The sequence below is a fragment of the Salmo trutta genome, chromosome 1 (assembly GCF_901001165.1).
Source record: "Salmo trutta chromosome 1, fSalTru1.1, whole genome shotgun sequence".
Taxonomy (NCBI): domain Eukaryota; kingdom Metazoa; phylum Chordata; class Actinopteri; order Salmoniformes; family Salmonidae; genus Salmo; species Salmo trutta.
The window spans coordinates 21,065,667-21,080,169 of record NC_042957.1 but is presented as its reverse complement, the minus strand read 5'-3'; the positions used below and the strand labels follow the sequence as shown (position 1 = coordinate 21,080,169).

At 43.1% G+C, this 14,503-nt stretch overlaps 1 protein-coding gene across 6 annotated transcripts in view; it reads left to right on the top strand.

Annotated features, from left to right (window-relative positions):
• utrn (utrophin) overlaps window positions 1–14,503 on the top strand; it is a 312,100-nt gene that overhangs the window by 73,584 nt on the left and 224,013 nt on the right. For all 6 annotated transcript variants that reach the window (XM_029742136.1, XM_029742308.1, XM_029742221.1 and 3 more), the window contains 8 exons: window positions 386–607; window positions 6,741–6,922; window positions 9,322–9,472; window positions 9,714–9,833; window positions 9,948–10,049; window positions 10,426–10,533; window positions 11,046–11,225; window positions 14,298–14,491. In XM_029742136.1, the coding sequence (XP_029597996.1) occupies window positions 386–607; window positions 6,741–6,922; window positions 9,322–9,472; window positions 9,714–9,833; window positions 9,948–10,049; window positions 10,426–10,533; window positions 11,046–11,225; window positions 14,298–14,491 (1,259 nt within the window). The remainder of the gene's footprint in view (window positions 1–385; window positions 608–6,740; window positions 6,923–9,321; window positions 9,473–9,713; window positions 9,834–9,947; window positions 10,050–10,425; window positions 10,534–11,045; window positions 11,226–14,297; window positions 14,492–14,503) is intronic.

Sequence of the window (14,503 nt, the reverse complement as noted above, 5' to 3'; positions counted from 1 at the left end):
GCTGCCTCCTGTTTGTCTTCCAGGCCCTGGGTGGGTCACTGATCCCCCGTCTAAACTGCCTTCCTCTTATGAAGCAGAACCAGGCTCCTCCTAGTCGTCTGGGCCTATTTTAAGATTACATTCACACGGAATGTGTTTTGATCGAGAGTTTCGAACTTTGATTGGTTGTGATGAAAATGTTGTGAAAAGGTCATCCAAAAGGGATCTTAGCATTTATGGATCTTGTGATTTGATTTAGAGTTTTTACCCTTGTGAGCAGTACTGTTGCGTATTTAGAGCACCATGCTCTAACCTACTAAACCACTATATAACCTATGAGTGTTTGGCCCTTAACCCACTCTCCCACTCTCTTCCTCTCTCTCCCTCTCTCTCCCTCCATCTTTAGGCTCATGTTGAGATGGAAGAAGCCGGCTCCCCCCGGGCGGATACCCCCAGCACACTGACGGAGACGGAGGAGGAGGTGGGCATGGAGGTGGATCTGGACTCATACCAGGCCACCCTGGAGGAGGTGCTCACCTGGCTCCTTTCTGCTGAGGACTCACTGCAGGTGCAGGAGGAGGTGTCGGACGACGTGGAGGAGGTCAAGGAGCAGTTCCACACACACGAGGTGAGGACGGGAGAAATGTGTGCATGCAGACACAGATATACATGAAGCAGGTCCAGACAAGACGGGCACAAATGCATGCACAAAGTAGGCTTGGACTGACAGATACACAGACGCACACACACACACGCAAGGTCGTCCAGCTCTGACGCACACAAAACACACATATGGACATGCAATCTTGCATGAAGAATGCAATGCCAGTCCACAGATGTTAACACAGATGTTAACACAGATATTCACATACAGTCCAACTTTCTCACAACAGTTGTCACTCAGTAAGTAACATCTCACGGTATCTGATGTTTTGAGATGTATTCTGACAACAGGTTCAGTTAGTAACAAGGCAGCGTGTCTGTGTGAGCTTCTCCACGAGGAGAGTCTGCATAGTTCTATCCCAGGGATGGGGGCCTCCCGCCCACGTCCCAGAGAACATGCTCCGTACATGTCGGGAATGTCAGGAATTCTGCCGAGCAGAGCACATCGCTCCGTGGAGCTGGAGCCGTGTCCCAGTTGGGTGCTTCCTGCTCCAAATCCTGGCATGGCAGAGAGTTACAGGGCAGGAACGGGTGTATGTCTGTCTGTGTGTAAGAGGTGGGGCTTTGGCTGTTGTCTCTTGGCAGAGATGTGAATATTTGAAAGTCTAGTGTTCTAATGGAATCCAGGTCAGAAGCAAAAGCTGGTGGCAAAAACAAAGGCCCAAAGCCTCTTTAAGAAATGCGTTCTTTTCAGGAGTAGAAACCCCTTCACGTATCCAGGTCATTTCCACAGTTAAACTAGAACACTTCAAAACAATGTGTTTCAAGTTTCAAAGTTTATTCGCCACCTGCACAGGAGAGTACAGTCAAATTGTTACCTTAAGAGCTTTTTCTCAACAGTGGAGTGATGATAATAATATAGGTGAAAATAGAATAAAAAATAAAAAAACACACAAGAAGTACGAAATAGGTTGAATAAACACGAGATTGCAAGTATCTATAGGTCAGTGCCAGTACCTTATTCAATATGCAGGGATACTGGAGTGTTGAGGTAGGTTTATACATTAAAAGTGACTGGTAGTAGGACATACATGTAAACAGGGGTAATAGTGACCAGTAGCAGGATAAATATATACACTGAGTATATAAACATTATGAACACCTGCTCTTTTCATGACATAAACTGACCAGGTGAATTCAGGTGAAAGCTATGATCCCTTATTGATGTCACTTAAATCCATTTCCATCCACTTCAATCAGTGTAGATGAAGGGGAGGAGACAGGTTAAAGAATGATTTTTAAGCCTTGAGACAATTGAGACATGGGTTGTGTATGTGTGTTATTCAGAGGGTGAACGGGCAAGACAAGATTTAACAGGGTAGGTGCCAGGCGCACCGGTTTGAGTGTGTCAAGAACTACAATGCTGCTTGGTTTTTCACGCTCAACAGTTTCCCGTGTGTATCAAGAATGATCCACCACCCAAAGGACATCCAGCCAACTTGACACAACTGTGGGAATCATTGGAGTCAACATGGGCCAGCATCCCTGTGGAAAGTTTTCGACACCTTGCAGAGTCCATGCCCTGACGAATTGAGGCTGTTCTGAGGACAAAGGGTGTGCAACTCAATATTAGGAAGGTGTTCCTAATGTTTTGTACACTCAGTGTAGATACTAATGGTAATTGCAATAAATAATCTATGAACAGCAGCGTAATGGTAGTAATTAATCAAATCAATAATCAATTTACCAACAGCATAGGTGTGAGGGGGCGTGTGGGTGTAAGTGTGTGGTTCAGTAATGAGAGCCTCCTGAGATAGAAGAGGCTGCAATGCCTTTTTCACGACTGTGCTGATGTAAGAGGACCATGTAGAGTCCTCAGTGATGTTGACACTGAAAGTGCTTACTCATCCCCAGTCAGAAGAGAGAAGAGAAACACACAGTAATTCTCAAGCCTGTTCATGACTCCCACCAAGAGCTAATGCCATTCAGCCTCCTACATTTTTCACTTTTTTTCGCTCCTCTGAGTTCTGGCAACTCTTCCAACGCCACCCTAGTTTTGACTATCTTCCCTTTTCATTTCATAGTAGTCTCTACTGTCAAGAAGCAAGGACTCATGAACTCATGCTGTTTGTCCTATACGGCTAGCTTAACTATTGCTACGGCAACCGCTCAAGTGCAAGGGGCTGAGGTGACCCAGAATGCATTTGGGGAGCAGAGCGCTACTTGCTACACTGTTAGCCTTCGCCCCAGTGGGAAGTGGATGGGAGAAACATGTCCAGATGTGCATGTGTGTGCGTGTGTGTGTGAATGCCAAGTCTTCCTGCCAACTCCAGAGGTCCAGCCAGTGGGTGATTATGGGGTTTGTTAGGTCCTCTATAGAACACTGTGGATCTTCTCAAGGCTGCAGAAAACACTCTACTACTGGAAGGTCATATCAGTGCAGAACCACCATGTTATATTGTACAGCAGAGCTGAACTACCATGGTGTTATATTGTACAGCAGAGCTGAACTACCATGTTATATTGTACAGCAGAGCTGAACTACCATGTTATATTGTACAGCAGACCTGAACTACCATGTTATATTGTACAGCAGACCTGAACTACCATGTTATATTGTACAGCATACCTGAACTACCATCTTATATTGTACAGCAGAGCTGAACTACCATGTTGTTATATTGTACAGCAGAGCAGAACTACCATGTTGTTATATTGTACAGCAGAGCTGAACTACCATGGTGTTATATTGTACAGCAGAGCTGAACTACCATGGTGTTATATTGTACAGCAGAGCTGAACTACCATGTTATATTGTACAGCAGACCTGAACTACCATGTTATATTGTACAGCAGAGCAGAACTACCATGGTGTTATATTGTACAGCAGAGCAGAACTACCATGGTGTTATATTGTACAGCAGAGCAGAACTACCATGTTGTTATATTGTACAGCAGAACAGAACTACCATGTTATATTGTACAGCAGACCTGAACTACCATGTTATATTGTACAGCAGAGCAGAACTACCATGGTGTTATATTGTACAGCAGAACTACCATGGTGTTATATTGTACAGCAGAGCAGAACTACCATGGTGTTATATTGTAGAGCAGAGCAGAACTACCATCTTATATTGTACAGCAGAGCTGAACTACCATGGTGTTATATTGTACAGCAGAGCAGAACCACCATGGTATTATTGTGCAGCAGAGCTGAACTACCATGTTTTATTGTGCAGTAGAGCTGAACTACCATGTTATATTCTACAGCAGAACATAACTACCATGTTATATTCTACAGCAGAACATAACTACCATGTTATATTGTGCAGAAGAGCATAACTACCATGTTATATTGTGCAGAAGAGCATAACTACCATGTTATATTGTGCAGCAGAGCATAACTACCATGTTATATTGTGCAGCAGAGCATAACTACCATGTTATATTGTACAGCAGAGCTGAACTACCATGTTATATTGTACAGCAGAGAAAATCTACCATGTTATATTGTACAGCAGAGCAGAACTACCATGGTGTTATATTGTACAGCAGTGCTGAACTACCATGTTATTTTGTGTAGCAGAGCTGAGCTACCATGTTATATTGTACAGCAGAGCAGAACTACCATGGTGTTATATTATACAGCAGAGCAGAACTACCATGTTATATTGTACAGCAGAGCTGAACTACCATGTTATATTGTACAGCAGAGCAGAACTACCATGGTGTTATATTGTACAGCAGAGCAATACTACCATCTTATATTGTACAGCAGAGCAGAATTACCATGGTGTTATATTGTACAGCAGAGCTGAACTACCATGTTATATTGTACAGCAGAGCAGAACTACCATGGTGTTATATTGTACAGCAGAGCAATACTACCATCTTATATTGTACAGCAGAGCAGAATTACCATGGTGTTATATTGTACAGCAGAGCATAACTACCATGTTATATTGTACAGCAGAGCAGAACTACCATGTTGTTATATTGTACAGCAGAGCAGAACTACCATGTTGTTATATTGTACAGCAGAGCAGAACTACCATGTTGTTATATTGTACAGCAGAGCAGAACTGCCATGGTGTTATATTGTACAGCAGAGCAGAACTACCATGTTATATTGAACAGCAAAGCAGAACTACCATGTTATATTGTACAGCAGAGCAGAACTACCATGTTATATTGAACAGCAAAGCAGAACTACCATGTTATATTGTACAGCAGAGCAGAACTACCATGTTGTTATATTGTACAGCAGAGCAGAACTACCATGGTGTTATATTGTACAGCAGTGCAGAACTACCATGTTTTATTGTGCAGCAGAGCTGAACTACCATGGTGTTATATTGTATAGCAGAGCAGAACTACCATGTTATATTGTACAGCAGAGCAGAACTACCATGGTGTTATATTGTACAGCAGAGCAGAACTACCATGTTTTATTGTGCAGCAGAGCTGAACTACCATGGTGTTATATTGTACAGCAGAGCAGAACTACCATGTTTTATTGTGCAGCAGAGCAGAACTACCATGTTATATTGTACAGCAGAGCAGAACTACCATTGTGTTATATTGTACAGCAGAGCAGAACTACCATGGTGTTATATTGTACAGCAGAGCAGAACTACCATGGTGTTATATTGTGCAGCAGAGCAGAACTACCATGGTGTTATATTGTGCAGTAGAGCAGAACTACCATGGTGTTGTATTGTACAGCAGAGCAGAACTACCATGGTGTTATATTGTGCAGCAGATCAGAACTACCATGGTGTTATATTGTAGAGCAGAGCAGAACTACCTTGTTATATTGTAGAGCAGAGCAGAACTACCATGTTGTTATATTGTACAGCAGAGCAGAACTACCATGTTGTTATATTGTACAGCAGAGCAGAACTGCCATGGTGTTATATTGTACAGCAGAGCAGAACTACCATGTTATATTGAACAGCAAAGCAGAACTACCATGTTATATTGTACAGCAGAGCAGAACTACCATGGTGTTATATTGAACAGCAAAGCAGAACTACCATGTTATATTGTACAGCAGAGCAGAACTACCATGTTGTTATATTGTACAGCAGAGCAGAACTACCATGGTGTTATATTGTACAGCAGAGCTGAACTACCATGTTATATTGTACAGCAGAGCAGAACTACCATGGTGTTATATTGTACAGCAGTGCAGAACTACCATGTTTTATTGTGCAGCAGAGCTGAACTACCATGGTGTTATATTGTACAGCAGAGCAGAACTACCATGTTATATTGTACAGCAGAGCAGAACTACCATGGTGTTATATTGTACAGCAGAGCAGAACTACCATGTTTTATTGTGCAGCAGAGCTGAACTACCATGGTGTTATATTGTACAGCAGAGCAGAACTACCATGTTTTATTGTGCAGCAGAGCAGAACTACCATGTTATATTGTACAGCAGAGCAGAACTACCATTGTGTTATATTGTACAGCAGAGCAGAACTACCATGGTGTTATATTGTACAGCAGAGCAGAACTACCATGGTGTTATATTGTGCAGCAGAGCAGAACTACCATGGTGTTATATTGTGCAGTAGAGCAGAACTACCATGGTGTTATATTGTACAGCAGAGCAGAACTACCATGGTGTTATATTGTGCAGCAGATCAGAACTACCATGGTGTTATATTGTGCAGCAGAGCAGAACTACCATGGTGTTATATTGTGCAGCAGAGCAGAACTACCATGTTGTTATATTGTACAGCAGAGCAGAACTACCATGGTGTTATATTGTACAGCAGAGCACACGCTGTCCCTTTGCCCTACAATAGAGAGCTTCTATCCTCACTGATCTGAAGACCATTTTGGGAGATCAAAACATGTCATTTCACTTTAGTGTCTATGTAGTACTTTTCAATTACGTGACCTATTATTTTACCCAAAAAATTCTGTCTGAGGTGCTATAGGCTATGTGTGTGTGTGTGTGAGTAAGACAGAAGCAACACGTGGACCTCTTGTAGAGTTCTTTAGTGACTGGGACACAGATATTACTCTCTGTGTTTGTTAATGATTTAGTATTTCTGCTTTGGCTGCATACTACCATTATGATCTAAGTACTTCATGCTCTTGTCATCTTCTCACCCCTGACCTCTCACCTCTGACCCCTACAGGACTTTATGATGGAGCTGACGGCCCACCAGAGCAGCGTGGGGAACGTGCTGCAGGTGGGCAACCAGCTCATCTCCCAGGGCAACCTGACTGAGGAAGAGGAGGATGAAATCCGGGAACAGATGACTTTGCTCAACTCCCGCTGGGAGAACATCCGCGTGGTCAGCATGGACCGACAGGCCAGGTACTGGATACACACACACTGGAACACATGCATCTATGACCCCCCCACCCCTTTCCTCTCAGACACACATACACACGCATGAACCCCCCCTCACACATATGCACACAAACTATTTATTATTTAGTATTTAATTAGGATCCTCATTAGCTGTTGCCAAGGCAACAGCTACTCTTCCTGCGGTCCAAACAGAAATAAAACATTACATCATACAAAACATTGTGCTTCATAGAAATTTACGTTACTCCATTATTACATTACAATTTTACATACACATTTACATTACTCCATTATTACATTACAATTTTACATACACATTTACATTACTCCATTATTACATTACAATTTTACATACACATTTACATTACTCCATTATTACATTACAATTTTACATACACATTTACATTACTCCATTATTACATTACAATTTTACATACACATTTACATTACTCCATTATTACATTACAATTTTACATACACATTTACATTACTCCATTATTACATTACAATTTTACATACACATTTACATTACTCCATTATTACATTACAATTTTACATACAAATTTACATTACTCCATTATTACATTACAATTTTACATACAAATTTACATTACGCCATTATTACATTACAATTTTACATACAAATTTACATTACGCCATTATTACATTACAATTTTACATACAAATTTACATTACTCCATTATTACATTACAATTTTACATACAAATTTACATTACGCCATTATTACATTACAATTTTACATACACATTTACATTACTCCATTATTACATTACAATTTTACATACACATTTACATTACTCCATTATTACTTTACAATTTTACATACACATTTACATTACTCCATTATTACTTTACAATTTTACATACACATTTACATTACTCCATTATTACTTTACAATTTTACATACACATTTACATTACTCCATTATTACTTTACAATTTTACATACAAATGTACATTACTCCATTATTACATTACAATTTTACATACTAATGTACATGGCTCCATTATTTAATTACAATACTACATTACTAAGAATAATGTGTGTGTGTCTCTTCACAGTCTGGCTCTATATAGTACTGTGAATTTCTTAGCTTTTGCTCTGGACTTGAGGACTGTGACCCTTGGTAGCATGTCTTGTGGGGAATGTATGGGTGTTTGAGCTGTGTTAACTGATTGAAGAGACAGTTTGGCACATTCAATACATCAATACCTCTCACAAAGACCAGTAGTGATGCAGTCAAAGTCTCTTCTACTTTGAGCCAGGAGAGATTGACACGCATGTTGTTGATGTGCTTTTAAGGGCCAGACGTGCTGCTCTGTTCTGGGACAACTGTAAGTTGCCTATGTCTTACTCTGCAGCACTGGACCATGTAACTGGGCACTAGTCTAAGAGTGAAAAAACTAAACACAATGTTTAGTCGATTGTGATGTCAAGAAAGCAGAGCAGCACTTTATCATGGACAGACCTCTCACTATCTTAGCAACCGTTGAATCAATATGTTTTGACCATGTCAGCTTGCAATCTAGGGTTACACCAAGCAGTTCAGTCTCCTTAACCTGCTCAATTGCCACATTATTCATTACTACATTTGGATTAGGTTAAGGGTTTAGCAAATGATTTGTCCCAAATACAATGCTTTTAGTTTTTTATATACCGTATTTAGGACTAGCTTATTACTAGCCACCCATTCTAAAACTGACTGCAGCTCTTTAAGTGTTGCAGTGTTTTCGTTTGCTGTGGTAGCTGACGTATATAATGTTGAGTCGTCAATGCACATAGACACACAGGCTTCGTTCAAGGCTTGTTAAAGGTCATTAGTAAAAATAGAAAACAGTAATGGGCTAAGACAGCTGCCTTAAGGTATACCACACTCTACCTGGTTTACTTTAGAGAGGCTTCCATTAAAGAAAGCCCTCTGTGTTCTGATGAATAGGTAGCTCTTAATCCACGATATGGCCGAGTTTGTAAAGACATATCACATTTGTTTTTAATGTCAAAAGCTGTGCTGAAGTCTCACAAAAGAGCTCCCGTAGTCGTGTTATCAATTTAATAATGTCCTTGTCCCTGACCAGATTATTTTGAGGCTCTGCTTACATTACACACAAACACATGGTTGGTTGAACGTGCCCGTTGTGACTTGTGAGTACAGTATGTGTGCTGCATTGTCACCCCCCCAGTGTATTATGAGGTCATTAATTATCACATGGAGTCTATGCTGAAGCAGCTGAATAGACTGCTATCGCGTGCTCTGTTGGTCACACAGTTGGTCTTTCACCATTCACAGCACACTCTCCCCTCACTCTTTCTCTCTTTCCCTCCCTCTCTCTCTTCCTCCTCTCTTTTTCTTTCTATTTTTCTCTCTCTCCGTTCTCTCTAGGCTCCACGAGGTTCTGATGGACCTTCAGCAGCAGCAGCTGCAGCAGCTCTCTGATTGGCTGACAAAGACGGAGGAGCGAATCAGAAAGATGGAGATAGAGCCAATGGTGGGAGACGTGGAGGGGTACAAGGCCCAGATAGAGCAGCACAAAGTAAGGGAACATTTCATTGACTGGCACAAAGTAAACAAATGGTTTGATTGGGCATCACAAAGTAAAAATATAACTAGACAATCTGATAGGACAGCTGTGTTCACAGTACTCCCAATACGGCAGTTTTTAAGCAATATCACCTTTAAATATGTGGCCACCATAAATGGACCCCCATGTAGCTTGATGGTGCCTGTGCTATGATTGCCCTGTACTGGGCTGTTAATGGTTTGTGTTGGTCCAGGGGTTGCAGAATGACCTGGAGGCAGAGCAGGTGAAGGTCAACTCTCTGACACACATGGTGGTGGTGGTAGATGAGAACAGTGGAGAGACTGCTACTGCTGCACTGGAGGACCAACTGCAGGTAAGAGTAAAGCTTAAATTAAGTCCTGTTAATTGTTGATTTCAATTGATTGTATAATGGCTAAATCTCTCTCACTCTCTTTCTGTCTGTCTCACCCTCTCTTCCTCCTCTCAGTCTCTGGGAGAGCGCTGGGCGGCAGTGTGTCGGTGGACAGAGGAGAGGTGGCACAAGTTACAGGACATTCTCCTGGTGTGGCAGCAGCTGCTGGAGGACCAGGTGAAGACAGACACAGACAGACACAGACAGACACAGACAGACACAGACAGACAGACAGAACTGAGAAAAGTCCATTCATTGAGATTGAGCTCCAATCGGTTCTGATTGGAAGTTCCTTTACTGTAGTTGGAGTACTGGAGGAAGCCTTGTATACACAGACATAGGATCTCAGTCTAGCGAGACATGCGTTTGACTGTTTGTTATGAGGTTCAGGTAATTCAATAATCTCAGGTAATTGTGTTCCCTAATTCAATTCCCAGCTCTAAAATGAGCTCACACATCAACTAGTCCCATAGCTCCAGAACTCATCCCTTTTGTTTGTGTTAGGTCAGACACAAAAAAAGAAAGTTAACCTATACACTCGTTCCTCTTTCAGAGTTTGTTCCAAGCGTGGCTGACAGAGAAAGAGGCGGCCTTAGGTGAGGTTCAGACCAACGCCTTCAAGGACCCGGGAGAGATGAATGCTAATGTCCGCAGATTAGCGGTAAGTGGTGTGCCACAAGATGCTACGACGTGCTAATTGCTAGGCTACGTTCATTAATGACCTTAGCATTTACCTGCGAAATCAAATTGCCTTATCCTTTCTAAGCGCCCTGTGATGTAAAGAGTGGGGTTGTTTTTGCGTAAGTGCAGGCGGACGAGGAAATTAATATTTGACATGGATTAGCTACTATTTCATATTTGGCTTCATGTGCTATTACCAACTATATTATCAGCAATGTCAAAGGTAATATAAGGCAATCAAAAAGTTCAGCCTGAGATTTAGAGCTTTGGGAAATGTTTTCTTATCGTTTTAATATATTTATAATGTGAATCTCTATGGTTGCTGTAGGCTACTGTATAGTCTAGACACATAGAAATGACAGCTGGAAACTATTAACAACACCCAACATCTTTTCTATTCTGTTTATTATTACTTTGCAAACCACGTGCTAACTGCAGATGCATTTGAGGTCGGCTAGTAACCTTTGACCCCTGTGGCTTGCCGTACCCTAGCTCCTGAAGGAGGACATGGAGAAGAAGCGGCGGACGCTTGACCAGCTGAGGGATGCGGGACAGGATGTGAGGTCACTGCTGAGAAGCGCCGAGGCAGGGGCGAGGATCGAGGGAGACACAGAGGAGCTGACCCAGAGATGGGACAACCTGGTCCAGAGACTAGAGGACTGCTCCTACCAGGTGTGTGTGTGTTTGTGTGTGTGTGTCAGTCCCAATATCATAACACCTCCACAGACCTGAGCTCGTGGAGACACAGACACAAACCTGTGTGTGTAGGCAGCTCCATTCCTGTCCTCATATCACTTAATTACCTAATTACCATGGAGACCAAATGCCACAATTCTTTAATCTGGAATGAAAAACATTCAGCTGACACATTTAACCATTTCCATCACTATTCACATGGCCCTAACACATCTGGACAAGAGGAACACCTATGTGAGAATGCTGTTTATTGACTACAGTTCAGCATTCAACACTATTGTTCCCTCCAAGCTCAACACCAAGCTCAGAACCCTGGGTCTGGACACTACCTTCTGCAACTGGATCCTGGACCCTGACGGGCAGACCACAGGCTGCTGCAAGGATTGGCAACAACACAATCCAAAATTACATCTGGAATTGGCTTCCTATTTCTAAACAAAGCCTCCTTCACTCACGCCGCCTAACATACTCCCGTAAAACTGACTATCCTACCGATCCTTGACTTCAGCGATGTCATTTTCAAAATAGCTTCCAATACTCTACTCAGCAAACTGGATGCAGTCTATCACAGTGCCATCCGTTTTGTCACCAAAGCCCCTTATACCACCCACCACTGCGACCTGTATGCTCTAGTCGGCTGGCCCTCGCTTCATATTCGTTGCCAGACCCACTGGCTCCAGGTCATCTATAAGTCTTTGCTAGGTAAAGCACCGCCTTATCTCAGCTCACTGGTCACGATAACAACACCCACCCGTAGCACGCGCTCCAGCAGGTATATCTCACTGGTCATCCCCAAAGCCAACACCTGCTTTGGCCGCCTTTCCTTCCAGTTCTCTGCTGCCAGTGACTGAAACGAATTGCAAAAATCGCTGAAGCTGGGGACTTATATTTCCCTCACTAACTTTAAACATCAGCTATCTGAGCAGCTAACCGATCGCTGCAGCTGTACATAGTCCATCTGTAAATAGCCCACCCAATCTACCTACCTCATCCCCATATTGTTTTGATTTACTTTTCTGCTCTTTTGCACACCAGTATTTCTACTTGCACATCATCATCTGCTCATCTATCACTCCAGTGTTAATTTGCTAAACTGTAATTACTTCGCTACTATGGCCTATTTATTGCCTTACCTCCACACGCCATTTGCACACACTGTATATAGACTTTTTTTTTCTATTGTGTTATTGACAGTACGCTTGTTTATTCCATGTGCAACTCTGTGTTGTTGTTTGTGTCGCACTGCTTTGCTTTATCTTGGCCAGGTCGCAGTTGTAAACGAGAACTTGTTCTCAACTAGCCTACCTGGTTAAATAAAGGTGAAATAAAAAATAAGTAAATAAAAAACACCACCTCCACACTGACTCTTAACACAGGGGCCCCTCAGGGGTGTGTCCTCAGCCCTCTGCTGTACTCCCTGTTCTCGCTGTTTGCATGACAAACTCCATCATCAAGTTTGCTTATAGGGAGGAGGTAAGTGAAGTGGCATTGTGGTGCCAGGACAACAACCTCTCCCTTAATGTCAGCAAAACTAAGGAGTTGAATGTTAACTTCAGGAAGCAGAGGAGGGAACACAGACCCGAGGGATCACAGTTCATCGGCGTCCACATCACCGAGGACTTGACATGGACCAAAAACACTACAACTCTTGTCAAGAGGGAGTAATAGCATCTCCAATACATAAGGTGGATGAAGAAATTCGGCATGCCACCCCGAGTGACTCAAAATACTACCGCTGCACCATCGAGAGCGTCCTGACCGGTTGCATCGCGGCCTGGTACGGGAATTGCTCAGTCCACGACTTCAAGACCATCCAGCGTGTGGTGAAGACGTCCCAGTACATCACTGGGGCCGTGTTCCCACCCATCCAGGACCTACTTGAAACGGTGCCTGAGGAAGTCCAGCAGCATAATCAAGAAACCCACACACCCCAGCCACGAACTGTTCACTCCCTTAGCGTCAGGCAGACGGTATCGGAATGTGAGGTCTGATACCAGCAGGCTCAGAGACAGTTTCTATCTACAAGCCATCAGACTGCTGAACACTTGAACTGACCATACTTCTCTGTGACGTTATTGCAGAGCCTCCAGAGGCTTGTGGAGGCCCAATCGAGCTCCGTACCGCATCGCCGTGCGCCTCCCAAATTTTGTAACAATCCGGAGGGCTCCATATACAGTAGCTCCGCATTGACATGATTGGTAGACCTCGACAACTTCCTTCACAACTGCCCTGCGAAGCACAAGAAGTAGGAATGCCCTGACTTCTGCATAAATGCTGTTTATCTGATAAATGCTGTATGGCCACTGCACATGTCGGATTGACCATGCAGAGCCTTTTACACTTATGCTAAAACGTTTATTCTATTCTACTGAACCATTTACTTTATTTTCATATTCTTATCTTTTATGATTTCTTGTTGTTGCATTGTTGAGGAGAAACCTGCAAGTAAGCAATTTCGTTGGATGGTGTATACCATGTGTATCTTGTACGTACAACTAATAAAACTTGCAACTTGAAACAGAGTCAGCAGGTTGCACAGTTTCTCACTGGTCTGTTTCTCACTGGTCTGTTTCTCACTGGTCACACTGGTCTATTTCTCACTGGTCTGTTTCTCACTGGTCTGTTTCTCACTGGTCACACTGGTCTGTTTCTCACTGGTCTGTTTCTCACTGGTCACACTGGTCTGTTTCTCACTGGTCTGTTTCTCACTGGTCTGTTTCTCACTGGTCACACTGGTCTGTTTCTCACTGGTCTGTTTCTCACTGGTCACACTGGTCTGTCCAAAGAGCCATTAGTGGATGGAAACCTCCAAATAAGAGAAGAACAACAGGATTAAAAAGCAGTCAAGCCACTGCATTGTCTTGTGCTGAGGATGTAAATGACTATATACCTGTATACCAGGCTATGGTGGTGTCAGACTGCCCATAGGCATTTACTAGTCACAATACCACAGTGGCCATTTTGATCCATTTCATTTGTCCTGTTGGGTTCTCTGTTCAGCCCGGTCCCAATCAGTCGCTCACACGCATGTTCTGAACCATTGCCAAGGTGACGGAGGCCGTGACGAAGGCCGCTGGGATGGCTCAGATTGAGGAACGCGTCGCATTGGAGACGGTCGTGATGGAAACGGTCTCTGTGGCGGCAGCACAGCCTGAGAAGGTGCTTGACGACCAAGAGCTGGCCCCGCCCACTCCTCCCAAGAGACGACTGGTGGAGATGGATGAGTCGGTACTCAGGGGAGGGTAAGGACTGGA